We start from the raw sequence: 27,958 nt of genomic DNA, 5'->3' as shown, positions 1-27,958 counted from the left end.
GGTCACTCCCAACTCAGCTTTAACTATCTAGTATGGTACTGATGTTTTCCTCCTTATCATGCAGGCAATCATCATAACCGATGGCCTTTTGATCACAAAATAGAGTTGATGGTAAAGGTTCATTCACTTCTAGGGGCTCAAACCATTCATGATGCCAACTTATGGAGCATAAATCCCCATAGCATATCCTTTGGTATCTCAATAGTTTTCAATGGTGGCACTAGTTGAGCTTGCGGTGTCACCAAGAGACATTATTTTTGTTTTAATTTATAATTTTATTTTTACTTCCTTGAACACTTCAAGTCAAGTAAGACTCGATTAGCCACGGTTGTAAGGCCCTCGGATCAGCATGTGATTGGTCCAGTTAACATTAAATTGTGATGTTTGTGGAGGTGTGTGCATCCAATTGTTAATCTTGTGCCTTATAAAGTCACATTAAGTGAGACCGCATAAATTCAGTTTAGAGTTTCAAGTGACAGATATATGCGAGGGTCCTCCCTATGATAGAAACTGGGTAGGCATAAAACAATGTAGATTGCATTCAAAGGCCCATTAACAGGTCACAGTTCTTTACTCCAGTTTGCATTAAACGGTAGAAGTTTGTGGATGGGTTATTTAATGGAAATGAACTGGCAATGTGAAAGCTATTTCAGGGTCACATATTTTGATTTTTTCATCATGCCCACAAATATAACTTGAAAGCTCAAAACACTCTTTGAGTTGCAGATTCCATTTGTGCTTACTGATGGTTATGGGCTTCATGGCAATTCCTTTGCCCATATAGACATGGATCAATCAAAACACGAACTTCCATTAACTACTGTCTATCATCAGCTGATCCCTGTACAAGGCTCGCCATACACTTTGCTGCAAACATTATTTGGAAGAGGATATCCTGTGAGTGCCGTTGCATGAATTTTAGTTTTCATACAGTATGAATGAATTCATTAATATCTCAAGGATCTAGTTCCAATGCTCCATTTGCAGGTTGCAATTTTGGATAAGGAACAAATTCTTCCTCTAGGCAAGGAGATAACAGCTGTTGGAATTATGGATAGAAATGTAGATGGTCAACCAATTATCAAATCATCTACGCAGCTGCCCTATTTCTTGTATGTTCATAAACATTGTACTCAAATGGGTCGTAGCTATGCATATGCAGATATTCATATTTGTGTATATATATTCTAGTTCTAGTCTCCATCTTGTAGATAACAGGTGCCTCTGTGTAAAGTAAGTGAAATTTTGAGATGCTTTGAGATCTGATCTAGTCTCCGTTAGTGAACATAGGTGCCCATATAGTGAGATTCCTCTCCATAACGCTGCCTTAAGTGGGTCACTTTGATTGAGTTCTTGGTGGAATGGTAAGTTCCCATTGAGAAAAGATAACATGAGAGGCTTGGTTTTTGGAAGGTTCTTTGTTTATTGAACCTAAAATGATTGGTAAGGTTCACACCCAAAACATTCATTCAGAAACTTTGGAAGTGCTGAGCTGATGTAGAAAATAATCGAGAAATCAGGCTGGACGATGCTTCCAATGATTTCTCCAGTTTTATTCTATTGAGATATTCAGGGATAAAAAGTGCTTCTTTCTGCTAATTATATCCCAAAAATGACATCTTGATTGAATACTGGTGATCACCACTCAGGTATTCTTGTTCGCTGCATTTTATCCTCTTGAATTGTAACAGTCAATTTAGATGCAGGTTTTTAATGTACAATAACCTACCTATTGAGTGGTTTGTTGTATTTTTTACTTAACTTTGACCACTCCTTTCATATATGTATGTGTGTAAGAGATTCCAATATTGTTCTGGCAAGACATTATCTCTTTATCTCTTTATAGAACTGAATTAACGAGGGAACAAATGGTGATTGAGTTGGCAACAAATACAAAGGTTCTTCTCTGGACTGGCATCATAATAAGCTCATGTGCTGCAGGTGTGCTCAGTTATGTATTCTACAGGTAAATATTTAGAGCTGAAAACACTACAATTTTCATTTCTTCACAACATGTCTCATGTCAATTATGTAGAAGAAACAGGAGAGGCTCTCCCACATTTGTAAATTTGTCTTGTGCTGGAAATAGTCATTGCAAAGAAATTTAGTGAAATAATCAGTAAGCTCTTTTATGCAGGAACTGGTGTCGATACAATAATTGGAAGCTCAACCAAGAGAGAAGGCATGAACAAGAGAGAAGGCATGAACAAGACAGAAGTTTTGAAGATGGAGAACTTTGTATAATTTGTCTACAAAGTCGTAGAGGATCAGCATTTGTGCCATGTGGACACTTGGTTTGCTGTGGTAGCTGTGCACAAAATGTTCAAGATATTAATTCGAAATGCCCTATGTGTCGACATGATATCGATGATATACTTCGTATATATGAGACTTGAACTGTATCTGGTGCTTTATGCCTTACTAATATTCATTCCCCGAGTAAGGTGAGTTTGGACATACTACATCAAATTTGAAGTCTTGACTTCCATTTATGTCACTCTGCACATGCAGTGAAACTTGTATCTCAGAAATTGGCCTTGTACATTGTAAATTTCCGTTCCTCAGTGAGTTCTTGACTCTTTCGAAATGATGGAGGTGAGAATCGTTCAAGGTTCCCAATGCTCCAAAGCCTGTGAAAGGAAAGGACAAATTTCAGGGCGTCTGCATATGATGGAAGTGTTGATATGTGAAATCTAATAAGCGCCAAGTTACGTCAATTACAAAAATGCAGTACTGTTGATCCATACAAAGGCATGTTTGAAAGTGTGTAAAATGTAACAAACATTAGTTGTGTCTATTATACATAGCCAAATATAAAATGATTTACAGAAATACAATACTGTCAGATCTACTATAAATCCCTATAACAAATACCTGTAGCCATGGGATTTAATAGCACCAAATATATATATATATGAACGCTTGTAGCCAAACACAAAACATTAAGTTTCTTGACAATAAAGGTGCTTTCATATTAAGTACTTCTGCATATAGATTGTTGCTTAGGTGTGGTACTTGGGTTTCAATCAAAAGTAGTTCGGATGTGTCATAAATGGCATTCACTTAAAATATGTAGAACCAGTAATGTCACCATGCTTGATTTTATCTTTTCTATTAACAGCATAAAAGAACATGCAACATACCAAAGTACAACCAAACTCGAAAAGGACTGAAGATTGTCTGATATTCAATGATGGATAACTATATACTTTGTATTTTATGCTGTGGGTCATAATACAGAAATTATGTCCAAGGAAAACGTTTTTGTGCTATTGTAGCAATTAGATGTACAGCATAAGAGTAAAGCTTTCCTATATTTTCTGACTATGAGATTTTAAATAATCAAAACAAATATCATATAATGTCCTCGCTACATAGGAAAATGTGTGAGATGAGGTTTTTTCGGTTACATTAACAATACTCTTCATTTACCCCCTACTTGCACTGAATCGCTTTGCTTGTTTGGCACTTAGAAAATAGTGCATTAGTTACTTCCCGGCTTATACAATGCCTCCGCATGCTATAGCTTTTGCATAATCATTTTTAGGCTCCAACCATACCATTCAGACTCCATATGTCTAAGGAAAATGTTTTTGTGCTATTGTAGTAATTAGATGTACCGCATAAGAGTAAAGCTTCCCTATATTTTTTGATAATGAGATTTTAAATAATCAAAACAAATATTATATAATGTCCTTGCTATAGAGGAAAATGTGTGAGACGAGCTTTTTTCAGTTACATTAACAATAATCTTCATTTACCCCCTACCTGCACTGAATCGCTTTGCTTGTTTGGAATTGAGAAAATAATGCATCAATTACTTCATCGACGTTCATCGACGACTTCTCCAAGCACACCTGGATCTACCCTATGTGGGAGAAGAGCAAAGTGTTCGGATGCTTCCAAAAATTTAAGAATGAAGTCGAAAAAACCACAAGTTGGCATGTCTAATGCCTTCGATCGGACGGAGGCAAGTACTTCTCGGATGATTTTTAAGCTTATCTCTGAAAGGAAGGAATTCGACGAGAATTCTCCTGCTGACACACACCTCCACAAAACAGACCTGCCGAACGAAAGAATCAGCACATAGTAGAGGTGGCAAGGGCAATGATGAATGAGAAGAACTTGCCAAAGTCATATTGGGCAGAAGCAGCTAACACAATCGTCTACCTCATGAACAAGTGTACAACCTCTAGGGTACACGACGTCACCCTTCACGAGAAGTTCTTCGGGAAGAAGCTGGATTTATTCCACGTTATGATATTCGGCTCAATTGCTTATATGCATGTTCTCGATCAGAAGCGACAAAAGCTTGATCCAAATTCAGAGAAATGTATCCTTGTAGGGTACTCACTTGAACAAAAGGGGTACAAATGTTACAATCCATCTACCTGAAAAGTTCGAGTGAGTTGTGATGTCGTTTTCGACGAATTGGCATCCTGGTACGAACCAGAGATGATTTTGACGACAACCCCAGTCAACCAAGAGATAGAAGACAAAGATCGACTTAGGCACATGTTTGAAGAAAGTCCGATTACAACCAAACTGAGTGGACCTCAAGAGACGTCGAGTGATCAAAGCACATCTCAGCCGAATTCAAATTTGCACAAAGGGAAGGACAAAATGCCAGAATATGAAGATCTTGTCAACAACAACTCAACTCACTCCTGCGATAGTGAGTTCGAAGGCCTTGATGTCCCGGTTATCCGGACAAATGGAGTTAAGAAAGCCATAATTGCTGCAAACGAGAAGCTTTGTCACTCCACCGGAGAGAAAACCCGGTCAACCGATTTGGTTACAACAACTATATGGCATATCATTATGCCTTTATGATGAAGGTGGCAACAGTCTGAGAACTAGAATTTTTTAAGAGGCAACCAATCCACGATGGATTGAAGCCATGAACAAAGAAATGCAAGCTCTATGCAAAACGAGACATGGGATCTCGTCCCCCATTCCCCGCACAAGAAAGTGGTCGGTTGCAGATGGATATATAAAGTGAAATATAATGTTGACGGCTTGGTCAACCACTACAAGGCATAACTCGTAGCTAAGGGATACCATCAAACGCACAGAGTCGATTATGAGGAGACCCTTGCCTCGGTGGCAAATATGACAACAGTTCGGACAGTAATTGCTCTTGCAATTGCTAAAGGGTGGCACTTCCATCAAATGGATGTAAAGAACACCTTCCTTCAAGGTGAATTAGAAGAGGAGGTCTCCATAATTCAACCACTTGGTTTCGAATCAACCAAGCATCCGACCGCAATCTGCTGACTCAAGAAGCCATTATATGGACTCAAGTAAGCATCGCGTGCTTGTCACTCGAAGATCACTTGGTATCTTCATCAAATCGGTTTCCGCATGTCAAAATCGGATAACTCCCTCTACGCCAAAAGTGAGACGGACAACCCGATTGTCATCATCCTTTACGTGGATGATTTGGTCATTAGAGGAAAGAATCTAACCGACATTAGTAAGGTCAAATCACTCCTATCCAGCAGATTTGAAATGAAAGACATGCATGAGCTCCATTACTTCCTCAGTATAGAAGTAATTAGGACACTAGTCGGGATTATTATATCTCACCGGCACTACATCCTCAATTTGCTCTACAAGTTCGAGATGATTGAGTGTAAACTTGTCTCGACCCCTCTCGATCGAAACCTCAAGCTTGATGCCAGCTCTGGAAGAGAACAATGTGAGTCAACTTAGTATCGTCAACTGATTAGTAAGTTAATCTATCTTACCATCACACAACCCGACCTCAACTATCCAGTCGGTCTACTCGGCCAATTCATGCAGAAACCTCGGGATGTTCATCTGGATTGCGCTAAGAGAGTACTCAAGTACGTATGTGGGACGATGGATTACGTCATCATGTATAAGTCGGACACAATCGTTTGACTCGAAGGGTACACCGATGCCGATTGGGCAGGCTATAAGGTCGACAAACGATTGACCTCAGGGTTTGTTTTCTTCATCAGCAACGGAGCAATATCCAGGAGCTGTAAAAACCAGCCTACAATCGCACTATCGAGCACAGATGTCGAATAAAGGGGTGCAGCCGTCGCTGCATGTGAAGCCGTTTGTCTAAAAAGGATATTGAAGGATATGGGCTTTCCCGTCAAGGATCTGATTCTCTATTACTGTGACAACATGAGCAGTATTCATATGGCTCGAAACCTAGTGTTCCATGCATGCACGAAGCATATCGAACTGCACTATCACTTCATTCGAGAGCGCGTCCAGGTTGGAGATGTCGATTTGCACCACATTTGCACGAATCTTCAGGTTGTCAACATCTTCACGAAAGCCTTAGGAGTGGACAAGCTCTAGCAATTTACATCGAACCTAGGTCTAATGACATCTGCATTATCGAGCTTGAGGAGGGAGTACAATAATCGACGAGTACAATGCATCAACCGAATAATAGTCAATCAGTTGATCAATGGACACAAGCCAACCAAGGGAAGTCAAAGACGAGCCACCATTCGGCCATCGAGCCGAGAAACCCAAAAACATTTTTAAGCCTAATTCTTACATTTTAGAAAAATCTTTAAAATCTAGAAATTTTGAAATTTGAAATAATGAAAATTTTAAAATTTTAAAATTTGAATTTAAACATAAGTTGAAAATCGAAACCACAGTTTTAACGAGTTATTGGTATATCGGTTTGGATTTGTTCTAAACAGTTTCATGGTTTTTTTCGGTTCAAGTTTCAAACATTTTTAACGGTTCAGTTTTGACACTCTCGAACCAAACCGAACCGTTGCCGATCGTCACCGACAAAGAAATTTGGCTTCTAATATATTCTACTACCGTGTAATTAGGAAGTAACCAATTAAATACACGCGTTTTGAATGTATAATTTCTAATCATAGCTACAAGTAATTGTAGTCATGAATGATTTATCGCACCTAATCTAGCCAAATGGTTGATTCAAGATTATATGCTCAAGGGATCTTTTTTTAAACTAAGTTCCTAATAATAAATGGATCAACATGTTGGTATAGTTCTTAACCTTATGATTTGTAACATACCAACCATTATGGTTTGAAGTATCAAGTAAGAGTTTTGATGTTGCATAAGTTATAATGCGAGAATGCTCGAGTTATCTAGTGGTGTCGAAGCATATGGATTTAAAACTTCAGTCTTTGTAACCCAAAGGTTGAAAATAGTGCCTAATACAAGTTCACTAAACCTAGGGTTCCCAACACATTAAGATTTGGGGGTGTGAACGACTAGACAAAGTCATGGAATCTTTGTCGTCAAGCGCATGGACACGATTAGAAATATTGATCTCTCAAAAAACTTGTATCCCAACAAGTATTAGAGCAAGGTTGAATGATCAATCATTGACAATCAAGCTTACACCCCTAGTAACAACAACATTAGGCCAACACCCATTGTGTAGGAGGGCCAAATTGGCAATGTGTATGATTATGATCATGTCACATTGCAAGAGTATTAAAATTTACTCCGGGGGGGGGGGGGGGGGGGGAGGGGTCGTAAGACAATGCCAAGTTATGAGGATGCTTTCAACTCGCTTAAATTGAATGTCTCTCAACATTTACAATTTTTGGGCACGAATGGTGGGATTTAACAAATAAGGGAACTTTGTGTGTTAAGTTTGCAAGCACGTGAAGGGTATCATGATGGGTGTTCCCTCTAAAATTTTATCTTCCAACACAAAGAATATTGTTGAATGGAACTAGTTGCATCGTCAAACATCATCAACTTAATTTCAAGATCCAATCAAATTGCTCGATGACACCATGCCAATGTCATACCTTGAGAGGATGTATGATTATCGATCACATATCCGTTTGCATCACAACCATAACTTGGTCCTTCCCTTCTTAATCTTATAAATGAATCACAACTTTATAGTATAATCAAAACATATATGCACACTTTCGAGTAGGTTGCACATAATAATCTCACAATATATGCATACCTAGAATTCATATGCACTTCCATACACATGGTCACCCATGGAAAGCACCCCAATCTTATATAATACACACACACACACACACACACGTGCACATTTGCTTGGGAATAATCATTCCATAAAAAGCTCATCATCATGTGAAAATTTATCATTACATATGAGAACATTCCATGAACAATAATATAACACTGTCAATGTTGAATCCTCTTAAAAATTATGGCGTAATTAAAAATCTTTGTGTGGCTTGAGATTATATCAATGTTTACAACATGTACATAGGACGGCTTCTCACGAGGGGCATGTTTGTGTGGGTAGTAATTGACCATGACATGACCATGTCTCCAAGGGGGAAGCATGTATACATGCACATCAAGCAATGCATTGCATGATCATTTTTTTAACACACCCTATACTTACCCAACAGGTTTATCTCTTATGATTGATTTATTCATTCTTGTTTTATGATTTACAACTTCCTATAGTTTCCATGGTTTTCACTTGTACTAAAGAAATTTTGAAAAGCTATAGTGGTAGTGTTAACATCCATAACAAAATTCTCACGTCTACATTATTTATATGGAGTCTACGAATTCGGTGCTAGGCATTCGGTTTCGGCTTAAGTGGTTTAGCCAAGTTGATTAAGCCTTAACCGGCTCGGTAACCGGGTTGGCCCAAATCCGTTCAGTGTGAGCCATCCCAAACCGAGCTCCAAACGGTTAAGGAAGCTCAAGCCTAAAGCTCAAGCCTAAAGGAAATAAAGAAACGCTTTAAATTTTTGGATGTTCCTGTTTTTCTGTTTGAAGCCTTGCTTCGCTCAGAAGCTTCGATTCCCCACACACACACACACACACACACACAGAAGCCGCTCTCTGTCTCTCTGTCTCTGTCTCTCTGTGTTTTCTGGTCCCTGCGCGTCTGTCTCTCTTTCTTTGATGGCAGCTGCAGCGATGAGCAGCGGTGCGAGGCTGTGCGATGTTCTGGTGGAGGTGGGGTATGGGAAAGAGAAGGAGAGATGGCAGGACCTGGATCCTGACAGCTTCGAGTGGCCTTTCCAGTACGAAGAGACCCGCCCCCTGCTCCAATGGCTCTGCTCCAACCTCCGCCCTTCCAACGTCCTTTCGGCCACCGAAGCCCTACAGTTAAGAAAAAGAAAACAAGAGGACCAAAATCTCTTTCTGTCTCTCACTGTCTTACTTTTCGTTTCAGAGAGAGAGAGAGAGAGAGAGAGAGAGAGAGAGAGAGAGAGAGCTAATGTCTGTGTGAATGAGGATTTTAGAGAGAAAGAGTATGTCTAATCGAAAAATTGAGAGAGAGGTGATAGTGTAGGTGCGTGATGAATATTTGAGAATGAGAGAGGAGATATATATATATATAGTGTGTGTGTGTGATGAGGATTTGAGAGAGAGAGAGAGAGAGATTGAGGTCTCTTAAGAGGCCAGAATGTTTTATGAAACCCAGCCAAAGACATCACCTTAAAAAATTATATACGTCTGATCTCTTAGATGGACCCAAACTTCAGACTTTGAATGATCTCCTCCATTACGGGCTATCGAAGATGGAGACTGTGTGTATGAGCAGAGATGGATGTAGCTCAGCTGGAAAGGTTGCATCTGATAGAGACTGTGTATTTGAGTGGAGACGGATATAGCTTAGCTGGTGGACCCCCTTATATTCCACAGACGCTTCTAGTAAAGCATTGATATTTGTGAGATTTGACCCCAGTTGCTTAATAAAATTAAGTCTGATGAGACATGAGTTGTTTATATTTTAACATCCTAGGGAATTCAGAAATAGGACCTATGGGCCTATGAAATAGATTGTTTATTGACATATGTTAAACAGTGTCTAAACTAGCTTCCTATAACTAAATGGTTTGAAATTGATAGTTAATATCTGTGACCTTAATTAATATTGTTAATGTTGCATTTTACAGTTCTTTATAAATCTCTATATACCCCATAGTTACTGTATTAAATAGCTCGTTCCTGTCACAGGTACCAAGATCTTTTAGTGGATGGTAAACTACTCGAGGTATGTTTGATACTGGTGCTTAGGAATGTTTGTTGTATATGTATGGATTCTAGATAAATAACAGACAGGAGGAATCTGCTAGGATTTGTGTGGATGCTGGTCAGTTGATTCAAGCTAACTATGTTCTTATGAGGACATGAAGTCAGTGATTATTGAATAACCACGGGGTAAACTTAGGTGAATAGTTAGCTATTGATGGATAGTTGTCATTCCACAAAGCATCTATTGAATCTTCTAGAACATGAAATTAGTCATAATTGAATGGCTCTTGGGTCGAGCTAGATGGAGAATATTGTATAGTTCTCATTCTATACAGTAATAACTGAACTCCTTACATAAGTCAAAGGTCCAAGATAATCATTTTGTAAGCTGACCGAGTATGCACATCCTTTATAGAAGATTGCAATGAATGATACATCTGCCTGCACAGAGCAAAAGTCAAAGGTGCGATATATGCGTGACATTACTCACAAACTGCATTTTAGCTGGTTGTAGGTTACTAGGGACTCTGATATTTTATAATACATACACCCTTAAGGTCTGTTGCTGATCAGTTAGCTTTCTTGTTGCATTCTTTGCATAAACGTAATATTCAAAAGCACACATTACCTCCAGAAAAGGAAGAACATTCATTGGCATTTATGAACATTTATGGATTTGTTTTAAAATTATAAGAAGGTAGGTAGACTTGTTGATTATACTTTAACTTTATTCAGGGGGATGATCTGGATTTTGCATATCACAGTGTCTCAGCATTTTCGAACCGCCGAAGTAATCAAGAGGCTGTCTTGGGTACAGAAGAATCGGTGAAAGAAATTAGGTGAGTTGAAGTCTTCTTTTGATTTTGATTTCATTCAACATGGTCCTATAATAGGAAACTCTCTAGTACCATAATCTCTCATCCTGGCCAGTGTTTTCCTTATCTAGTCAAGGGCAATTTGGGCTTGTGGTATGACAAAGTTACTTCCCTATGGTAGATGTAAAGGATTTTCCCTTGAATTTCTTTGTATTCACAAGCTGATATTGCTTTCACCTCTGTGATCATTATCCTTGACATTTACGTGGTGCTGGGCAATCTCATCAGAATGTTGCTCTTCCAATGTAGCATAATGAGTACACTAAGTAGATCTATGGACATTACCATATTTATCAGATGTAAGTGCACTGCATGAGTTCATATGACTATAATTTGTGCCCTTATTCCCTTTCAAACAATATTTGGTCAGGGATGCAACTTCATCGTTGAAATCTGAGGCTGCAGAATTGCACAAACAGATTCAGCGGTTACAGGCACAATTGGATGTGCTATCAGGACAAGCGTCTACTTTGATTCAAGGGAGGAGAACTAGAAGTGCTGCTGCTTTATCTGCAAATGAACAATTGCTTTTAGTAGAGGAAAAGCTTGCCAATAGGAATGTGGAGGTAAGAACGCATTGGAGAACCCTCTTACTCACTTCATTGTATGTGATTTTTATGCCACTGACATGGATTTGTCTGCTGGTGATGTGATTCTAATGCTAAAAAGCATGAGTGCTCGTATGTTCATGGCAAGATTGAAGCTCTTAATCACAATGATAATACATATATGTATATAAATATTCTTTTTCTGTATTATGTGTGTATGGAACTCAGACTTCGTGATGATATCACACTATATCAATATAGGTATTATGTTAATGTATTATATGTGTATGTGATGCATAGGTGATTATGTATGATAGTGCATTGGTGTTTGTGCCATATATGCTATATGCAAATACAACATAAATGTTCCAGTTCGGCCTCTCAACAATTTTGATATCATATTGTGGACTTTGGCCTCACGTACAATGTGAGATGATGGTGTAGGGTGAGAATAGCTTAGCATTACACGTGTGTTTTAGTTAACAATTTCTTGAGAGTATTTTTTGGTTCTCTAATTTGGGTTGGTATCAAATCTGAAATGGCGTTTTTGATTCTCCAACGTGTGTTACGGCAATTTCTCAAAGGTGTTTTTGGTTCCTTCAGTTGGGCTGGGACCCAACCTTCAAGTAGGGTTCTTGGTTTGTATTTGTGGATGCATATATTTGAGTATATGGTACAAAAACCAATACACATGTATCTATGTACACATGTAAGCATGCACATATATATGTGTGCATACACATAGCTACATCTACATATGCATGTAAGCACAACAGTGTCGCTAGTATCTGTATGTACTTGTAGATGTTTGTATGCAAACATCTAGTGGGTGTACTTGTAAACTGTGAAAATATTTGTGCACAGAACAAACAAAAGAACAAATCTCCACTTTTTTTGAACAAAATGGTGGTAGATATTTGTGTCTTATTCATTTCTGATTGACTTCTGAAGCGTTAACTATCTCTGTGCAGTTCCTTATGTATTTTTTCAACTACAGGTAAATTCAGTTCTGGAAAAGATTTCTTCTTCTTCTCAAGAGCTTGCTCATTATCATTCTGGGGAAGGTAAAGTGCATGTAATTTCCTACTACTAGGAATCTATATATATTGGTAAAGTTTTTTGGGAAGTATGACAGCTGAGCCATAAAATAAAATTTGTGGATCCATAGCCCCCAGCAGTGAGTTCATATTCAGACACCAACCTCTGGATGCCAACTTCTTGACTAGTGATTTTATTTGCATTTTCTTGATGAGGAACATCCAAAATGTGCGCTGTCAGATATGAAGAGTACAGATAGTGTAACAGCAGATGTGACATCTAAATTTTATAATAGCATTTATATTTTCTGATGCATTTATTGCATTGAACATTGAGTCAAGTTTTGATTATAAAAACAAGTGTAGCTGCTTATTTAATTTGATTCTTTTTGCAATATATGATGGCTTTAGTTTTCTGGCTTTTCTGTGAATATATTAATGATGGTTGAATGTATGTTTGATTGTTTTTTCAGAGGATGGGATATATATCTCTTTCATGGACTTGCAGTCATACACAGTTCAAGATTCAGTATGCACAAGGGAACTCAATCAGTGGTTTGTGAAACAATTTGATATAGTGAGTGCTGCTGACTTACAAATCCGTAATTCGTTTTGATGTTTCCTCACAAAATGTGGGGAATTGTGTTATAATCATGCTATACTTGCATAGAGGAGTATTCAAGGAGAGGAAAGAAAGAAAGATATATTGACGTTTTTTAAGAGGCCAAAATGGCCAATAAGACCAAATAAGAGATTACATATTAAGTGTTATCTCGTCTCTGAGAACAACAAATCAAAATAAATTCATGCTACTAAGTAAAAAAAGGATATAAGATTAAAAGAGACTAAGGAATATTTTTATGGGTACATGTAAGTATTTGCCGATGCCAAGGGTGGTGAGATTGTGGTCCATGGGGCCGGGGCTTATGTGCATGATAACTTTCTATTGCCTGATCTATTATAACCCCTTTGTTATGACCTTGTAGGGAGCCCACTTGTGTAGCCCTTGATTGACTTGTAGAATGAGTAGGAGTGATGGGGCTAAAGAAAGTTGTGATTGCTCTTTGTTGATGAGCTTGTGTGGTTGTATTGTTGTCCTTCACAACAACTTTTCCTTGTGTCTCTTGAGTTCTAGCAAGAAAAGCCCTAAGACTGTTGGTCCTCATATTTTATTACCTATGTAGTGGGCCAAAGCCTTACTTAAAGAGGCTATATTGTTGCATTTCCACTCAGACAATCCAAGCTATATTGTTGCATTTCAGGATACCAACTTTGAATATTTGCATGTTCAGCAAGTTGTTTTGATGACATAAATGCGAACCTTGAGTATCTTCTTCTAGGGAGCTCCCAAAACTGTTGGATATAGGTAAGTGATAGAAATAATGCCTTGATGATTATACAGGCTGCTCCCATCTTTGCACAGATTATATCATAGGGCACTGATGCTTTACTCCTTATCATGCGGACAATCAATTAGGCGAAAGTTCTCTTTAAATCTTTCCAATTATTTGCCTTGTTAAGAGTTGGTCCCCATGTTTCTACTCGATATAGAAGAGTTGGTGTCCAAGTATATCAAATAGCTACAATTAGTTATTGTCTCTTGGAATTGCAAATGTGCACGTTGTCTTTTGAGAGCACCAAGGGTGGCATATGCACGAGAAAGTAGGGCACAAGAAGCCTCCCGTAAGGAGAACTTATGTCCTGTATATGTTAATTCTAGGTATGTGAAGGAACACCGTAAGGAGAACTTATGTCCTGTATATGTTAATTCTAGGTATGTGAAGGAACATTTGTATGCCATCTTTTCCCCCCTAAGAAGAATTCTGGTTCTGATCTTGTTACCCATGCTTGAGTGATGTTAAACACTCTCACTTAAGTTTTATCCATGTTTAACAACAATCCTTTGTCCGTACAAAATACCTTTAAGGCGTTTAGATGTCTTTGTAGTTCCTCTGGAGAGTCAGAAATCAGCACAATATCATCAGCATATAGTAGTATTTGTATGGCTAAAGCTGCTAGGCATGCTCCCATGCTCCCGAACCCTTGAATCTCTCTATGTAATGTGATCGGTGGCTAGGACAATCAGAGTAAAACAAGGATGCCTACTATCACCCACACACTTCAGTCTCTATATTTGACAAACCATTGGGAGATCACACTTTTCTTGACACGGGTTCATACAATGCATGAACTCCTAAGTTACATATCTATAGGGACACCAAGGGCTTCTAGCCATTGCCTAAACCGAGCATGTCGCACAGTGTCAAAGGATTTTCAGAAATCCACAAATAAGCAATAAATCCTCTTATTTATGGGCTCTGCCCTCCTCGAAAAGGATATCACCCTTCTGTGTTGGCCAGGACTTGAACTCTGCCCCCTTTTTCCTTACATTGTGTAGCGTTAACTTTTTGATTATAAACCTTTCCTTAACGGATGGTTTCCTTATGCACTGGCTAGGACTTCTCTGCCCCCTTTTCCCCAATTTATAGCCGTAAGGTGGAGAGTGAGTAGTAACATCATTAGGGATGAGGAGGTCCAAAATTGGGCAGAGGGTGGAGTAGACTATCCTGAGTGAACCGAATGACCCCCTTCCCACCAAGATGGCCTGGTTATTGCTGACTTGCATAGCTGTAATTTAATTCTTTTCGATGATTCCTTACAAAAGATAGGAAATTGTCTTATTTATAGTCATTAAATAATTGCATTGAGGAGTATACAAGGAGAGGGAGGTGTAACATCATCAGGAATGCGGAGGTACAAAAGTGGGCAGAGGGTGGAGAAGAGGAGCATCCTGAATGAACCAAATGACCCCCTTCCCACCAAGATGTCCTGAGTACTGCTGACTTACAAAGCAGCAATTTAATTCTTTCTGATGATTCCTTGCAAAGCGTAGGGCATTGTCTTATAATCATGCTATAATCTGCCAGCTTACTCTAGATCTCTGACTCATCTTGTGGAGAAGGATGCCAAGTCAAGCATGGATGCTTGTACCATTGTTTCTTTGTCACATTAATACTCGAGTATTATCTTGCTGCAGAATGGCACTTTTACAAAGATGGCCTGAGGTTCATTATAGATCAAAACACAGCCCCTCATTATAGATTGAAACACAGCCCCCCTGTCACATACATACCTAAAGGTGCTAAATGTCTCTAACTCAACGTCCACGCTCAATTCACTTCCATTTGCTACGGTTCAGTCGTAAACAAAGACGATGAGTAGGTGCACATACAAATACATAAATTCTATCTTTCTGTGGTCTTCCAGTATTGCAAGACAAATGGTTGTTTTTATCTGACATTTATATCTTCTTGGTAGAAGCTGAGGGTGATAAGTTTATCCTCATGTTGATAATGATTTTTGAGCTTCCAGGGTCCCTCACGATTAGTGGCAGAGGAGGGAAAGTCAAAGTGCTCTTGGGTGAGTCTTGATGATGTGACAAATCGTTATGCACGTGGTAAGATTTAAACCTCATTATTATTAGCTGTATTTTTCCAGATATCATAAGTGTTAACTTTGGTTATTGAGATGGACATGATGTTCTCTGCACATTTCTGTCATCATTTCTTAGTCTGCATGCTACATTTTCCCTAGGATGCGCAAGCAAAAGTTTTTTTCATTCATTTTTGAGAGCTGTAGGTGGCTATGAGGACCTATTTTTTAAATGCAGAAGCATTGCTGAAAAACTAGAGCAGATGAAAATTTAGAACACACTAGGCTTATAACCTGTTTTAGTACTCAAGGCTAGCGGCATTAGTATATAAAATAATGGTGTAAGTTCCGACAAATCTGCAAATTTGGATGTAGGAAAAGTACAGTCACAATAGGAGGGGACATTTTTGCGCAGCCAGCCTCTACACAGAAGCAGTATCTGGCTCATAGAACATTCCAGCCTTTAGTGTCCAGTAAAAGGCATTTTGGAAACATTGGAATGACGTTTCTGCTATAAGATATGTCTGCAAAGGTTGGATGATTATTTGGAAGAAATACGAGTTGTAACTTGTTTTCATGCCTAAGTCTAGTGGGCATTGATTTATAAAATTAAGAAAATCTCTCCGCAAATTTGGATTTGGGGAATGAAAGTTACAATAATAAAGTGGACATTCTTGCCTAACCTCGTATAATGCATACCTTGAAGTTCCTCCCAAAAATTTAGACAGAAAATGCTTGCAATTGTGATTGCAACTGTACAAATATGCATTTACGCTCCGCTCCGTATTGCATCCAGATGCTCTGTAGACAATTTTTTTGAGAAGGAATATTAGAAGCCATCTTACCTTTGGGGATACAGTTTAGGAATGCATATTTTGGTTTTGAATGGACATGCTGAAAATCCCATTTCACACAAGATTTATGTTGGAACTAAAAATCTTCTTTTCTTTTTTTGACCATCTTGTTGTTTCTGTGGTTTCACTAGGGGACTTAGAGAAAATGTATCACCATCGAGTTGTGGAGCTCCAACGATTACGATCAATGTGTGTATTCAATGACACTAAAATGATCACTCATTAACTTTTCATGTAATATTCAAGCGTATTAACATTGGAGAACTGTGTCTATCATGCTTGAAAAGGAAATGTTTTGTTAAGATCTCTGTGAGCGAGCAAATGGCTTCCCATCTGGCTAAGTTCTTTTACTTTTACAGCTTCGGAATCAGTGAGAGACAGTGGGTAGAAGCACAGGTTGAAAATGCAAAGCAACAAGCTGTGCTTGCAACGATAAAAATGCAAGCTTCAGCAGATGAAGCTCATGTACACTCTGATCTTCATTTCCTTAGGTAATTTCAGTGCAAAGGTTGTCTTCTGCTTTATCAATTGATAGACCTTTCCAATGAGGAAGTTTAATAGCTTATATATATTGTTTAGAATAAAATATTTATGTGTGCTCTGGAGTGTTAAATGTCTATGCTCCAGTTAAGCAAATGAGGTCAAAGTTTGCGATAGAGCAAGAGAGACATAGGAAAGGAGAGATGTTATAATAAATTATTTTATGCACAGGCGGAGGCATTCTGAAATTGGAAATGAAATGTATACCCTGATTCAGAAAGAAGAGAAGTTTTTATCAGAGGTGAACATAGAGGCTATTTGCAAACTATAGGGTGGCGTGATAGTGCCAAAAAGAACTCTATAATTATTTATATATATTTTCAGGTCATTCCAAAATTGTGCTCAGAGCTTGCTCAACTTCAAGACACATACATTTTACAAGGTTCTGTTTTCCTACCTGAGCTAATATTTTATGAAAATTTGGCCCTATTTATGATTTGGAGAGTAATAAAGTATTTATGCAGGTGACTATGATTTAAAAGTCATGCGCCAAGAGTATTATATATCACAACAGAAACATGTGAGTACTTCAAATATACATTGCAAATGTGTGTGCATAGATATACAAATATGTCTGAACAATGTGAAGAGTAGTCTTTTAAGCCAACAAAACATATGATTTTGCTCTCCAGACATATGATTATGCAAGTTCATTGATAAAATTCTCATTTAAAGCCTTAGACAAGTGTGGTATTGAATGTGTGCCAACTGATGTATTTTGGAAACCAAGAATTTACTGATTGGAAATCTGTATGAATCCATAGGATCCCCATTAATCTTTTCTCTGATAAATTTATTTGGACAAATAAAGTATCTATATTGAAATATATTTGGTGAAATCGTGTTGATCAAACCTGAACTTTCAAATATCTAGTTTTCTTTTTTAGAATAATTTTTGTCCTTCCAAATTTTTTTTTTTTTTCTGGCTCAAAAAATAAGATTTCCAACGGATTTTGCTACACCAACATTCCTGCATTCCTACCTGCAAACACTCCAGATTGCATGTCTGTTCCTGTCACCACTCAGACAATATTCTGCACTGGAGGCCAAAGAAGGAAATTAAAAAAGAATGCTCCGGTGATGTGGCACTAGGTGCTATTACTCACATTTTCGCAAAGATGTCGTCTTCAGTAGCTTCCTGTAGATTAGTTCTAGTTTTTCATAGGCAGCAACCTCTCATATATCAGTGCCCCATCAAAATAGTCTTTCAAACTTCCACTCAATTTCAACAGCTTCATAAGACATTCAGACAGTCTGAATCTCCACGTTTTTTTTCATATTTTCTTGTTCTTGTATGCTGTTTCAGTTCTTTTGCATTCTACTTCTATGACTTCATTTTATTTCCATCTCTATGCATGAGAGGTAGAAGGCATATGCTCATACATATAAAGAAAAAATTCATAGATACATTGCAGTTCCTTAAGCTGGAAGTTTGTGAGGATCTCCTGGAATTGAGATTTTACATTTGATGAGTTTCTGTGAGCTTCAAGAACTATGAGTATGATCTCAAGAATTATAAGGCACTCTGTTAGAAGCTGAATTATATGGCATCGTTCAAAGCCTTCACCTGCCATCATATCAACAAAAGGAGAGCTTCACTGGGCTTCGAATCTCCAGAGATTGGGGTCACACATGCATATTTATTTTCTGGTACAATCATGTGGAAGTTTGCACTTCAGTACACTGCAGTTCGGTGATTATGATGTACAAGTCTGAAGCACACAATTTATGCTAATATAAACTTCAGTTTAGGAAAGCCAATAAAGGAGCCATAGATATGAGATGTCATAACGGTAACGTCAGGTTGCGTTGTTGTTTTCCATGTTCCCTATAAAGCATTTTTCACTCCCGTGATGATGAATTTGTATATTGCACACTCTTGTCGTCATGTATGTTTATAATATTCAGTGTAGCTATCATACATGCTTGATTCATCATATTAATTGTATGTAGTACTGAACCTTGTTTGCCTTCACGTATTTGCTCTTTATTTTCAGTTTATAAGTCATCTTGTGAATCAATTGGCTCGCCATCGCTTTCTACAAATCGCATGCCATCTAGAACGAAAGACAATGAATGGAGCAAATGAACTTTTGAGGGTTATTGAGGCTGAGCTATCATTGTTCACTCAATCAATTTTGGGTCGATTGGTAAGTGGTATCCTTCTCTCTGCAACTTTCGGAAATCAATGGATTGTTAATAAAGATAACTTTTTTGCTGATTTTCTGACAGGAAAGGTGCTCTGCCTTGATCCAAGCTGGTGCAGAGGTTCAAGAGCAAGGTGCAGTTGATGATCGAGACACACTTCTACATAGAGTCAGGGATCTGCTCAACATTCATGCAAGTAAGTCGTAGATCTTGAAGGTTGAATATTCAGAAAAGCTATAGAATAACTGTTCTATATTTTAAGCTGGCGAGTTTTTGTAAACTGTTCTGTTGTGTGTTTAGATGATCAGGGTGCCCCAATTTATGTATCAGCACCAGGACTCGTTCAGCAGATCAACAGCTTACAGACAGAATTACAATACCTGAAAACTGAACTTGACAGTTCTGTACTAGATGAGAAGAACAAGTGTATAAATGAACTGTAAGTGAAATCATAGGATGCACTCATTAAGACCAAGGTTACATGTGCTCACATTAGATGCTCTGTTTTGCTTTCAGTTGTGAGATAATACATAGACTGCAGCAGCTTCTTTTTGCTTCGTCCACCACTGCTCAGCCTGTTCTAAGTCCCTGGGTAACAGTTGTGGTTCTGTTATTTCTTATTTTGTACTAGGAAGTTTTGTAGATACATGCTGTTTATTAATTGCTGACAACAAATCCAGAAGTTAAAACAATGTGATGTTTTCTTCACATTGTACAATCATTTCCTTATCACTACTGTTGAATGAAATGCTGGTTTTCTCACAGCCACTATTAAAAGAGCTAGCAGAGATGGAGAAGGTAAATTCCCAGCTGTCAATTGCTTTAGAAGAGGTTACACGGGAACATCGGGAGAAAGCAGAGGTACATTTGAATTTTTATCATTTTTCAGAGAAAACTGTGCTAAACTTAAATTAACTTCAACTTGTGTGTGATATGATATCATTTTTCAGATTGTAAAACATCACCCTCATGAGGTAGGTCGTGAAAGGCAAGTTTTTGTAGATTTCTTTTGTGCACCAGACCGACTCCGAAACCAAGTCAGAGAGCTGACATCTCGTGTTAAGGCATTGCAAATCTAAGTCCTGCTTCTATTTCTGGTCAAATCTAAATCAGATCATGTACAAGCTATTAAAACCCAAGAACCTCTGGTTGAGCCCCTCTTGTTTGTGTTATAAAGTGCCATGTTCTAATACCATTTTTTGTGTCATTTTTTGTAATACACTAGTAAACACTTTAGTTGTATTGTTACATATTTTTGTTACATTGTATTAATCTCTTTTATGTTAGTTGTAATATCTCCTTTGATTGACTATGGGTTAATATTCTTCATATCCCCTTGTTTCTTGTTTAGCCCTTACACTTCCTAGTTAAGAGAGACCCTTTGCAAGTACAATCAACAAAATCTAAATTGTGGAACCTATTGCATGATATATAGCAAAGAAGAGCAACCCATTTAAACCATGATGAATTGCTCCATGTACAATAGAGGAGTTTGATCTGTGTCTTTTAACCACGGTAAGTTAATCTCAATCCTTGTTAACGTTGACCCTATTGTTGCAACTTGAGCACCATACTTGTTGTTGAAGCAATGCCAATTGTTTCTTCAATGGTGGTGAACACCATGGTTGTGTAATCAATTAATAAATTGTAATGACCCTGGAAGCACCAACCTCAGAGGATGCTCAACAATGTACTATGGTTAATCAGTTTGCAACATCTAGACCACTAATGTCTTATATTAATGATTGAGTGCAAATGAATCATTCTTAAATGCTCTTGTTTATCTTGTGAGAACTACACTGTATGAAGTTGAGATCATTTATGCTCCATTTGAAGACATATTTCCATGCAACCACAAGTTGAAGATGGCCCAATGGAAAGGTGCCATACTTAACTGATGGTGATGTGTTCACCACCGAGTGGAATCATAGTTGTGGTCAAATTATCAAAGTTCTCATACAATGTGCATATTCCACGTTATCACTGGTGGGACAAATTTTAATCCTACCACTATTGTTGATCATAGTTATGGTTAGCTTAGCAAAGTTGTTCTCTGTGCAATGTGTAGATCCACATGATACCTTGTGAGACACAATTCATCCTACCACATGTCAAACTTGAAATCTTTTATGCTGTAGATCAATGCCTTGTCCAGAAAATCTGCATTTCATAATGTGGGACCATAGGTCGAGATGAATGTTGCAAGCCTTGGGTGAGTGTATAACTTTGGGAAATTTAGGTAGGCTCAATCATTTGAAGAATTTTGACACATCTACAAACTCAAGATTCAGAATCTCACAAAGCCTATCACATGGAAGTGAATCATGCATTAGAGATAAGTTGAATTCATTGCAACAAATTCAGTAACATTTGAAGTTTTCGGTGAAGATAGAAAGAACGAGGCATCGTGGGTCAATGTCAACAAGGTTTTGCAACAATGGGGATGAAACGTGACATAGAGGGTAGAAGGATTTCAGCACATCTACAAGACAAGGATAAACATCAAGTGAATTTGCAATATGGAGGTTTATTATTTGTCTCTTCCGGTCAAGGATCCATGGGCCAAGGAGGGTACAATGTGGTGGTGGGGTGGGGTAGCAAGTATTACATACATATACATATACATAGCAATGGGCATTGTTTCGTCTCAAGCCGAATCGAACCTTTAATCCATTTTTTAACAGTTTTATTGGTTCCAAAAATTTTTAATAGTTTGGTTTGGTTTGAATTTTTAATAAACGGTTCGGTTTTGCTCTAAAACTCGGCTTTGTCGGTTTGTAGGTAAAAAAGGTTTGGTTTAAAGGTTTTTTGTAATAAAAAAAAAATCACATTAATGGTTTTTTATTGTTTTAATAAATTTAACTTAAATGTTTTTTAAATTTAATGTATTTTTGTTTATTTAGATTTTTAATTAGTTTGACTTAAATAGTTAGGTTTAAATTTTTTATTAAATGGCTCGGTTTGCAACTTTTCCCTAAATGGTTTGGTTTACCTTTTCTTAAATGGTTTAGTTTAAATGGCTTGAGAGTTCATAAACGGTTTGGTTTGGTTTGGTTTTTTTATTTATATAAATGGTTCGGTTCGGTTTCAAGGCAAAGCAACCGAACCCCATTTGCTACACATACATACACGTGCTCGGTTTTATATAAATGGTTTGGTTTTTGTTTTATATAAATGATTCGGTTCGGTTTAAAGGCAAAGAAACCGAACCGTGCCATTTGCTACATATACATACACGTTTACGTATACATAATACATCTTCATAAATTAGAGAAGGCAGAGTTGTCTGTATGTAATTTTATGTAAATAAACAAAACAAAACAAAACGTCACATCTTTTCTCTGTCTCTATTCGACGAGCCTCTTCATTCATCACTCACTCTGTTCATCCCTCGCTCTGTTGTTTTCCTGTCTCTTTCTTTCTCTTCTTCTTCTTCTTCTTCTTCTTCTCCCCTCCTCCCCCCTCTTTCCGTCTGTGTACAATGCATGTCTAATGCGCCAGGAGAGAAACAGAAGCAGGGGCCAGTGCTTGGATGAAGCTGTTACATCAGCATCAAAGCCCTCGTTCTTCTTCCTCTTCCTTAGCTCTCGAATCATGCGATGGAGGAGGAGGAGGAGGAGGAGGAGGATCCAGCAGCGCCCGCCATTACAGCCACAGACACAACCATAACCATAGCCATAGCCATAGCCATAGCCATAGCCATAGCCATAGCCATAATCACAACCTCAACCAACATAAAAACACCCTCGATTATGACCTCCGAAATGCCCCCTCGTATCATGCTGCTATCATGCACCTCCTCCCTCACACGTCCACCAATCTTCTTCATCACCAGCACCAAATCAATCCTGAACATGGTGGAACCGCTGCCATAAGACCTATGCCACATCAGCATCATGTTGTAGGGCATCGTGAATGCCTTTGCCACAAAGAGCGGAAGCACTACCGCAAAGACTGGCGCCCCGATGACCCGAATGCTGAACGCATTGTGTGCATCCAACCGCCTCATGTGAAGCCACCGCCACCTGCCAATGGCAAATGGCTCCTTTCATTCCACTACAATCATGTGACTATTCCCCAGTGTGAACAGGATGTAATCGTGGAAGAGGAGCCCTTGGCTGATGATGAATCTGAGGCTCTCGAGCCTCAAGATTTGTTTTATTCCCATAAAACATTTGATCCTGGACATTTCAAGTCGTCCACCCTCTATCTCGAGGTATTTAATTACTAGCTTTATATGAACCCATTTTGTGAGCTTCTTTCAGTTTGATCGTGATTCTGAGGTCAGTTTTTGTCATGTGTGGTGGGATTTAAGGTAAAGTTGGCTGAAATGTTGAGTAGGCATAAGCATTCACTCCATGATCCTGCAGTACCAGATGTGCATGACTTTAGAGTGTGTTGGAAGGTAATTCTATGCATATGCATTTCTTCTTTTACTTACGTATGCACACATACATAAATGCACGCGCAGACACACACATGTATGTGTATGAATGTGTGTGTACATCTGTGTTGCATGCTTTGGTTGGCACTGTTTTGCTTACTAAAAGGAATGATCGTGATCTTTTTAACTTTGTTTCCAGTAATTTGATGTACAGTAAGTATGAGTGTGAGATCTGCTCTCATGCAAGTTAATTCCACCTATAAATATTCTTTGTCTGACCTTATTTCTTCATCTAAATGAATATAATATCCCAAATCATCTGTGTATGACAAAAGCATGATAATTGCTCTCCGAAAAGTAACTTCTTAGATGCCTCCTTGTTTTACACATCTTTAACCTTTTGTCACAACTCATCAATTGCCTATGAAACTTAACAAGAGATTACATCTTTAAATGGTTTCTCATATTTGAGAAACAGAGACCTCAATAAATTTACCTAGATTAATAAAACTGACTAAGGTACCAGAGAAGCTTGTTAGTTGAACTGGATCTTCTGCCTTTCATTGACGTGGAGCAAAAATCAACCCGGCCACAAGAAACAACAGAGCAGAAACTAACAAAGCTTTTGCCCATTTCTGACAGTAATAAGAGACTGAAAGATGAGGCCCAGAGGCCCATGTCCTTGTTTCTTGATGAAGAGCAGAACGTTACAATTACCAGATCTATTATAACCCCCTTTTGAATTTTTTGGTCAAGACCTTGTAACACAAAAGAGAGATTGAGAGATTAACATCTACTAGAGCTTATAGTCGACTTATGAGACTAATCATGATTACAAATATGGGTGAATTATTGTTATCCATGCTGAAACAAAAATAAAAGCTCTATGATCATGATTTTAGCGCGCATGAGAAATGATTCTGGAGATTGTATACAATCATGAAGTACGTAACTAATATATATGGGTCGAGTAGTGATGATTGGACATCGTATCCAAGGTTGGTTATTGCAGTGGAACAAGGCTGTGAAAATGTTCAGCAACTGCATTTGGGTGTCCTCATGTGGATCAAAAATAGCAAGCAATGAACTTTGCAATCTGGTGATGGTATGACCCATGTGACTTCTATTCTAGTCTTGCAGTCTACATTGTGGTTGGCAGTACTGTGCTCGCTTTATGGTGATTCCATGGCATGTTGTCAGTCGAGTTGTGGAGCTATGGAAGAAATCAATAACGTCCGATTGCCGGTCCATTCCAGCTGGTAATGAAGTGTTGATTCCTATTTATTTGAAGCTTGGGCAAGATTTGGCCAAATGTGTCATGGGTCAGCCTTCTCCATCATTTTTCAATTGTTATGGAATTGCAGTAGAGGGTGAAAGGCTTCTTTCTGATGTGCTTTTAAGCTGGGCTCGTACACAAAATGTTCCTCGCTTTTGATCTCTCCTTCAAATAATTTGCAATTTCTTTCAGCTCTAGGTATGCAAAGCAGTCATCCTACTTCTCTATAGTTGGTGGGAGGAAACTCTGAGTTGGCCATTTGCTTTGTGAGCACTATATGACAGAGAGAGAGAGGGTCACATTGAACAAAGGCACCACAATTTGCAATGAATAATCTTCTTGTTTCTATTGACTGTAATACAACTGATCGTTTGTATCTTTTCTTTACTTTTGGTTTCAGCTGTTTGGAGAGCTGTCAAAGCAGAAGACTCCTTTTGCCCAAGTGCTTTCAAATATCCACCAAGAGCTTGACAAATCTGTATATAGTACCAATGTCTCTGTCAAGCATGGAGAATCGACTTTTCAACGTGTAAGAGCTGCATATACCCCCTTCCACATTGAGACTTGAGGAAAGAAGTTAAATATTTTTTACTTTTGCATCACCATGCATGAAAATTGAGATTGAACATGTGTATGTTGATCAATGTTTTTTTAGGTGCCATATTTTGAGTTGGTTGGCAAGCTACAGGACCGTAAATTAGAGATTGCAAGTGAAAAAGACAGCATAAAAGTTGAAATTCTATCTCGTCAAGCTGAAATTTTAAATGTTAAAAACGAGATCAAGGTATTATAGATGTTTTTCTTCCCTTAAATACTCTTATCATGAAACATTTGTTATATATCAGTCTACTAATTGTATCTCCTCTTTATGCACTTGATGATGTACGAATTGATAATCTTTTATCTTAGTTTACTAATTGTATCTCCTCTTTATACACTTGATGAAGTAGGAATTAATGGATGACCTAACAACCAAAGAAACTGCGAGAGATATGGAAAGAAAGCTGACTACAGTTGTTGTATCTCTTGAAACTACTATTTCTGAGGTATTCTTTTTTCTTCTCAAAACTCTTAGCTTTTTTTTTACTTATAATGCATTGCTGACATTAAAACAAAAAAAATACTCAAATGGGCATCAAGGTATATATGATGTCCAAAATGTGGAACCTGAACTATTTGACACTGAATTTGAAAGAGTGTTTTTTTTATAATGGATGATGATTATGATTGCACATAAATAGGATGTTCATGTGTATGACTGCTTTGTAAGGTAAGGACTTTGCAAGAAGAGGTGCAGAAGTTAAAAATTAAATTGCAAAAAGCAAGAATGGACCAGATCCTAGCTCATCAGATACAATGTGATCAGGTAGAGTGGTCAATCCACTTCAAAATTTTAGCTTTTATGAAATAAGGAAGAATACTAGATAAAAATAAGCTAACTTTTTCTGGAATCTGAGATGCAAGTCCTTGGGGTCCTCAGAGATGCAAGAGTTGAAGTCTTGACCTATAGATTTTAGGGCAAGGGATCAACCACTTAGCCAACAACACCCTTGATATTGTTTTAACTCTTTGATATTGTTTTAACTCTTTCGCAGATGGCAAGGCATGAGCGACATGCGAAGCTTGAAGAGAATTACAATATCACCCAACAAAACTTGCAAGAAGCTCGTGCACTGATGGACGTACTGCGACATGAAGCTTCGGACAGGTCTATCTTGTAACGAACAAATTCATATCACTTATCCTAAATTTTTCCTGCAGAAAGGTATTAACAATCACTAGTGATTTATATACATGGATAAAACCCTTATTCCAGAGTTCCAAATAAAGAACTAGAAGCTGAAAAGGCAAAGGTGATGGACTTAAAGAAAACCTTGAAAGATTTAGAAACTGAAGGTGCAGCGCAGATTGACAGTTTCGGTCAATTAACACCACGCCCACGTTGGGACGAGCTTCTTGATCTCAAGGGTTTGTCAGGCCATAATCGACATTTGTTGCAATCAGCTACAAGTGGCCACATGTCCACAGCTGAACTCTTGGCCCATGTTTGCAAGCAAAATGCTTCTCTAACACACACCATCTCCAGCTTGCAAGAAGATTGTGCCACTGCCCGAGCTATCGCCTTTGAGGTATAAAAATAGGCATATAAATTACGTTTAGTAATGTTTGTAATGGAAAACTTTGATGTTATATATAACTTTTGTGTTTGGACCTGTCTTAGTATGTAACAGCCTTTAATACCACATATATTATTGCTTGTATTAATAATAATTATATTTTGAAAGCACACTTGTTGGATGAACAGAAGCAACTCAAGGACAAACAACCAACAAAAGGCCGCAAGGGTGGTGTCATACAAAGTCCCAAGCAACCTTTATTGAAATTAAATGAAACCAATGGAGGAAAGAATGACAAAAAAGATGACAAAAAAGGCAAGAACAATACAAAGAGAAGTAGGAAGTTAAAATAGATTAGGAAAGGCTGCATATCCCTGACATTAGGGAAGCTATCAACATCATTGTAACCAACTCGAAGTCTCAGAGACTTGATCAGTGTAATTCATGAGGATGTGATCCCTGTACATATGAGACATCTCGTCTGTATACACCATGTAATACCACATTATATTTTGAATGAAATTTTCGGTTACTACTTGAAACGTGAAGTGCAACCAGAAAACATAACGATGATCCAATGCAATTTTACAAACTTTATTCAATTGTCATACAAGCCAATCACATTGAGCTAACTATGGTGAAACCAACTTCAGATCAAGCTAATTAATTTATGATGTAGGTATAATTAGATCAAATTAGATTTACCTAGCCAGGTTGCATCATACTCTGATTAGGTTGCTTGAAATTTGATAGTTTCACTTAGCTATTACTCCATAGC

At 38.0% G+C, this 27,958-nt stretch overlaps 3 protein-coding genes and 1 long non-coding RNA gene across 6 annotated transcripts; all 4 read left to right on the top strand.

Moving 5' to 3' along the window:
- Positions 1-590: 590 nt before the first annotated feature.
- LOC147865690 (E3 ubiquitin-protein ligase SPL2-like) lies at positions 591-2,469 on the top strand. Its single transcript, XM_087318561.1, has 5 exons — positions 591-632; positions 727-897; positions 988-1,112; positions 1,847-1,966; positions 2,138-2,469. Exons 2-5 carry the CDS (start codon positions 787-789, stop codon positions 2,394-2,396), a joined length of 615 nt encoding a protein of 204 aa, XP_087174687.1. The 5' UTR covers positions 591-632; positions 727-786; the 3' UTR covers positions 2,397-2,469.
- A 6,362-nt stretch (positions 2,470-8,831) lies between these two features.
- On the top strand, positions 8,832-20,598 carry AUG3 (HAUS augmin-like complex subunit). 2 transcript variants are annotated; one of them, XM_087318559.1, is made up of 18 exons: positions 8,832-9,095; positions 9,952-9,988; positions 10,705-10,808; positions 11,215-11,410; positions 12,390-12,456; positions 12,903-13,006; positions 15,802-15,886; positions 16,847-16,904; positions 17,075-17,206; positions 17,427-17,496; positions 17,580-17,637; positions 17,720-17,775; positions 19,253-19,405; positions 19,488-19,599; positions 19,704-19,842; positions 19,920-19,995; positions 20,169-20,264; positions 20,354-20,598. In XM_087318559.1, the coding sequence occupies exons 1-18, from the start codon at positions 8,890-8,892 to the stop codon at positions 20,480-20,482; spliced, it is 1,878 nt and encodes a 625-aa protein (XP_087174685.1). In that variant the 5' UTR covers positions 8,832-8,889; the 3' UTR covers positions 20,483-20,598. The 2 variants fall into 2 exon arrangements, with proteins under 2 accessions (XP_087174685.1, XP_087174686.1); XM_087318560.1 differs by lacking the exons at positions 8,832-9,095; positions 9,952-9,988; positions 10,705-10,808 and adding an exon at positions 11,030-11,143.
- On the top strand, positions 17,788-18,098 carry LOC147865689 (uncharacterized). The gene is made up of 2 exons (XR_015529677.1): positions 17,788-17,942; positions 17,986-18,098. It is a non-coding gene; the product is annotated as an uncharacterized LOC147865689 (long non-coding RNA).
- A 2,149-nt stretch (positions 20,599-22,747) lies between the features above and the next one.
- Positions 22,748-27,722, top strand: LOC147865687 (uncharacterized). Of its 2 annotated transcripts, XM_087318557.1 has the most exons (9): positions 22,748-23,619; positions 23,719-23,808; positions 25,464-25,592; positions 25,719-25,847; positions 26,014-26,109; positions 26,334-26,429; positions 26,659-26,771; positions 26,880-27,192; positions 27,369-27,722. In XM_087318557.1, the coding sequence occupies exons 1-9, from the start codon at positions 22,936-22,938 to the stop codon at positions 27,531-27,533; spliced, it is 1,815 nt and encodes a 604-aa protein (XP_087174683.1). In that variant the 5' UTR covers positions 22,748-22,935; the 3' UTR covers positions 27,534-27,722. The 2 variants fall into 2 exon arrangements, with proteins under 2 accessions (XP_087174683.1, XP_087174684.1); XM_087318558.1 differs by lacking the exon at positions 23,719-23,808.
- The last annotated feature ends 236 nt before the right edge of the window (positions 27,723-27,958 follow it).

This window comes from Azolla caroliniana, unplaced genomic scaffold (assembly GCF_043228905.1).
Source record: "Azolla caroliniana isolate FFs.n. ecotype wild unplaced genomic scaffold, voAzoCaro1.0.p SCAF_4, whole genome shotgun sequence".
Classification (NCBI taxonomy): domain Eukaryota; kingdom Viridiplantae; phylum Streptophyta; class Polypodiopsida; order Salviniales; family Salviniaceae; genus Azolla; species Azolla caroliniana.
This window is presented reverse-complemented; position numbering and strand designations above follow the sequence as displayed.

What these genes read in the sequence shown, in the direction of transcription:
- LOC147865690 (XM_087318561.1), top strand. Translation starts at nt 787, where the DNA reads ATGGATCAATCAAAACACGAACTTCCATTAACTACTGTCTATCATCAG. An exon ending in TATTTGGAAGAGGATATCCT is followed by an intron (nt 898 to 987) that starts GTGAGTGCCGTT and finishes CTCCATTTGCAG; the next exon opens with GTTGCAATTTTGGATAAGGA. An exon ending in CTCAGTTATGTATTCTACAG is followed by an intron (nt 1,967 to 2,137) that starts GTAAATATTTAG and finishes TCTTTTATGCAG; the next exon opens with GAACTGGTGTCGATACAATA.
- AUG3 (XM_087318559.1), top strand. Translation starts at nt 8,890, where the DNA reads ATGGCAGCTGCAGCGATGAGCAGCGGTGCGAGGCTGTGCGATGTTCTG. An exon ending in AGACACATACATTTTACAAG is followed by an intron (nt 17,638 to 17,719) that starts GTTCTGTTTTCC and finishes GTATTTATGCAG; the next exon opens with GTGACTATGATTTAAAAGTC. An exon ending in AACATCGGGAGAAAGCAGAG is followed by an intron (nt 20,265 to 20,353) that starts GTACATTTGAAT and finishes ATCATTTTTCAG; the next exon opens with ATTGTAAAACATCACCCTCA.
- LOC147865687 (XM_087318557.1), top strand. Translation starts at nt 22,936, where the DNA reads ATGAAGCTGTTACATCAGCATCAAAGCCCTCGTTCTTCTTCCTCTTCC. An exon ending in ATGTTAAAAACGAGATCAAG is followed by an intron (nt 25,848 to 26,013) that starts GTATTATAGATG and finishes TTGATGAAGTAG; the next exon opens with GAATTAATGGATGACCTAAC. An exon ending in CCCGAGCTATCGCCTTTGAG is followed by an intron (nt 27,193 to 27,368) that starts GTATAAAAATAG and finishes TTGGATGAACAG; the next exon opens with AAGCAACTCAAGGACAAACA.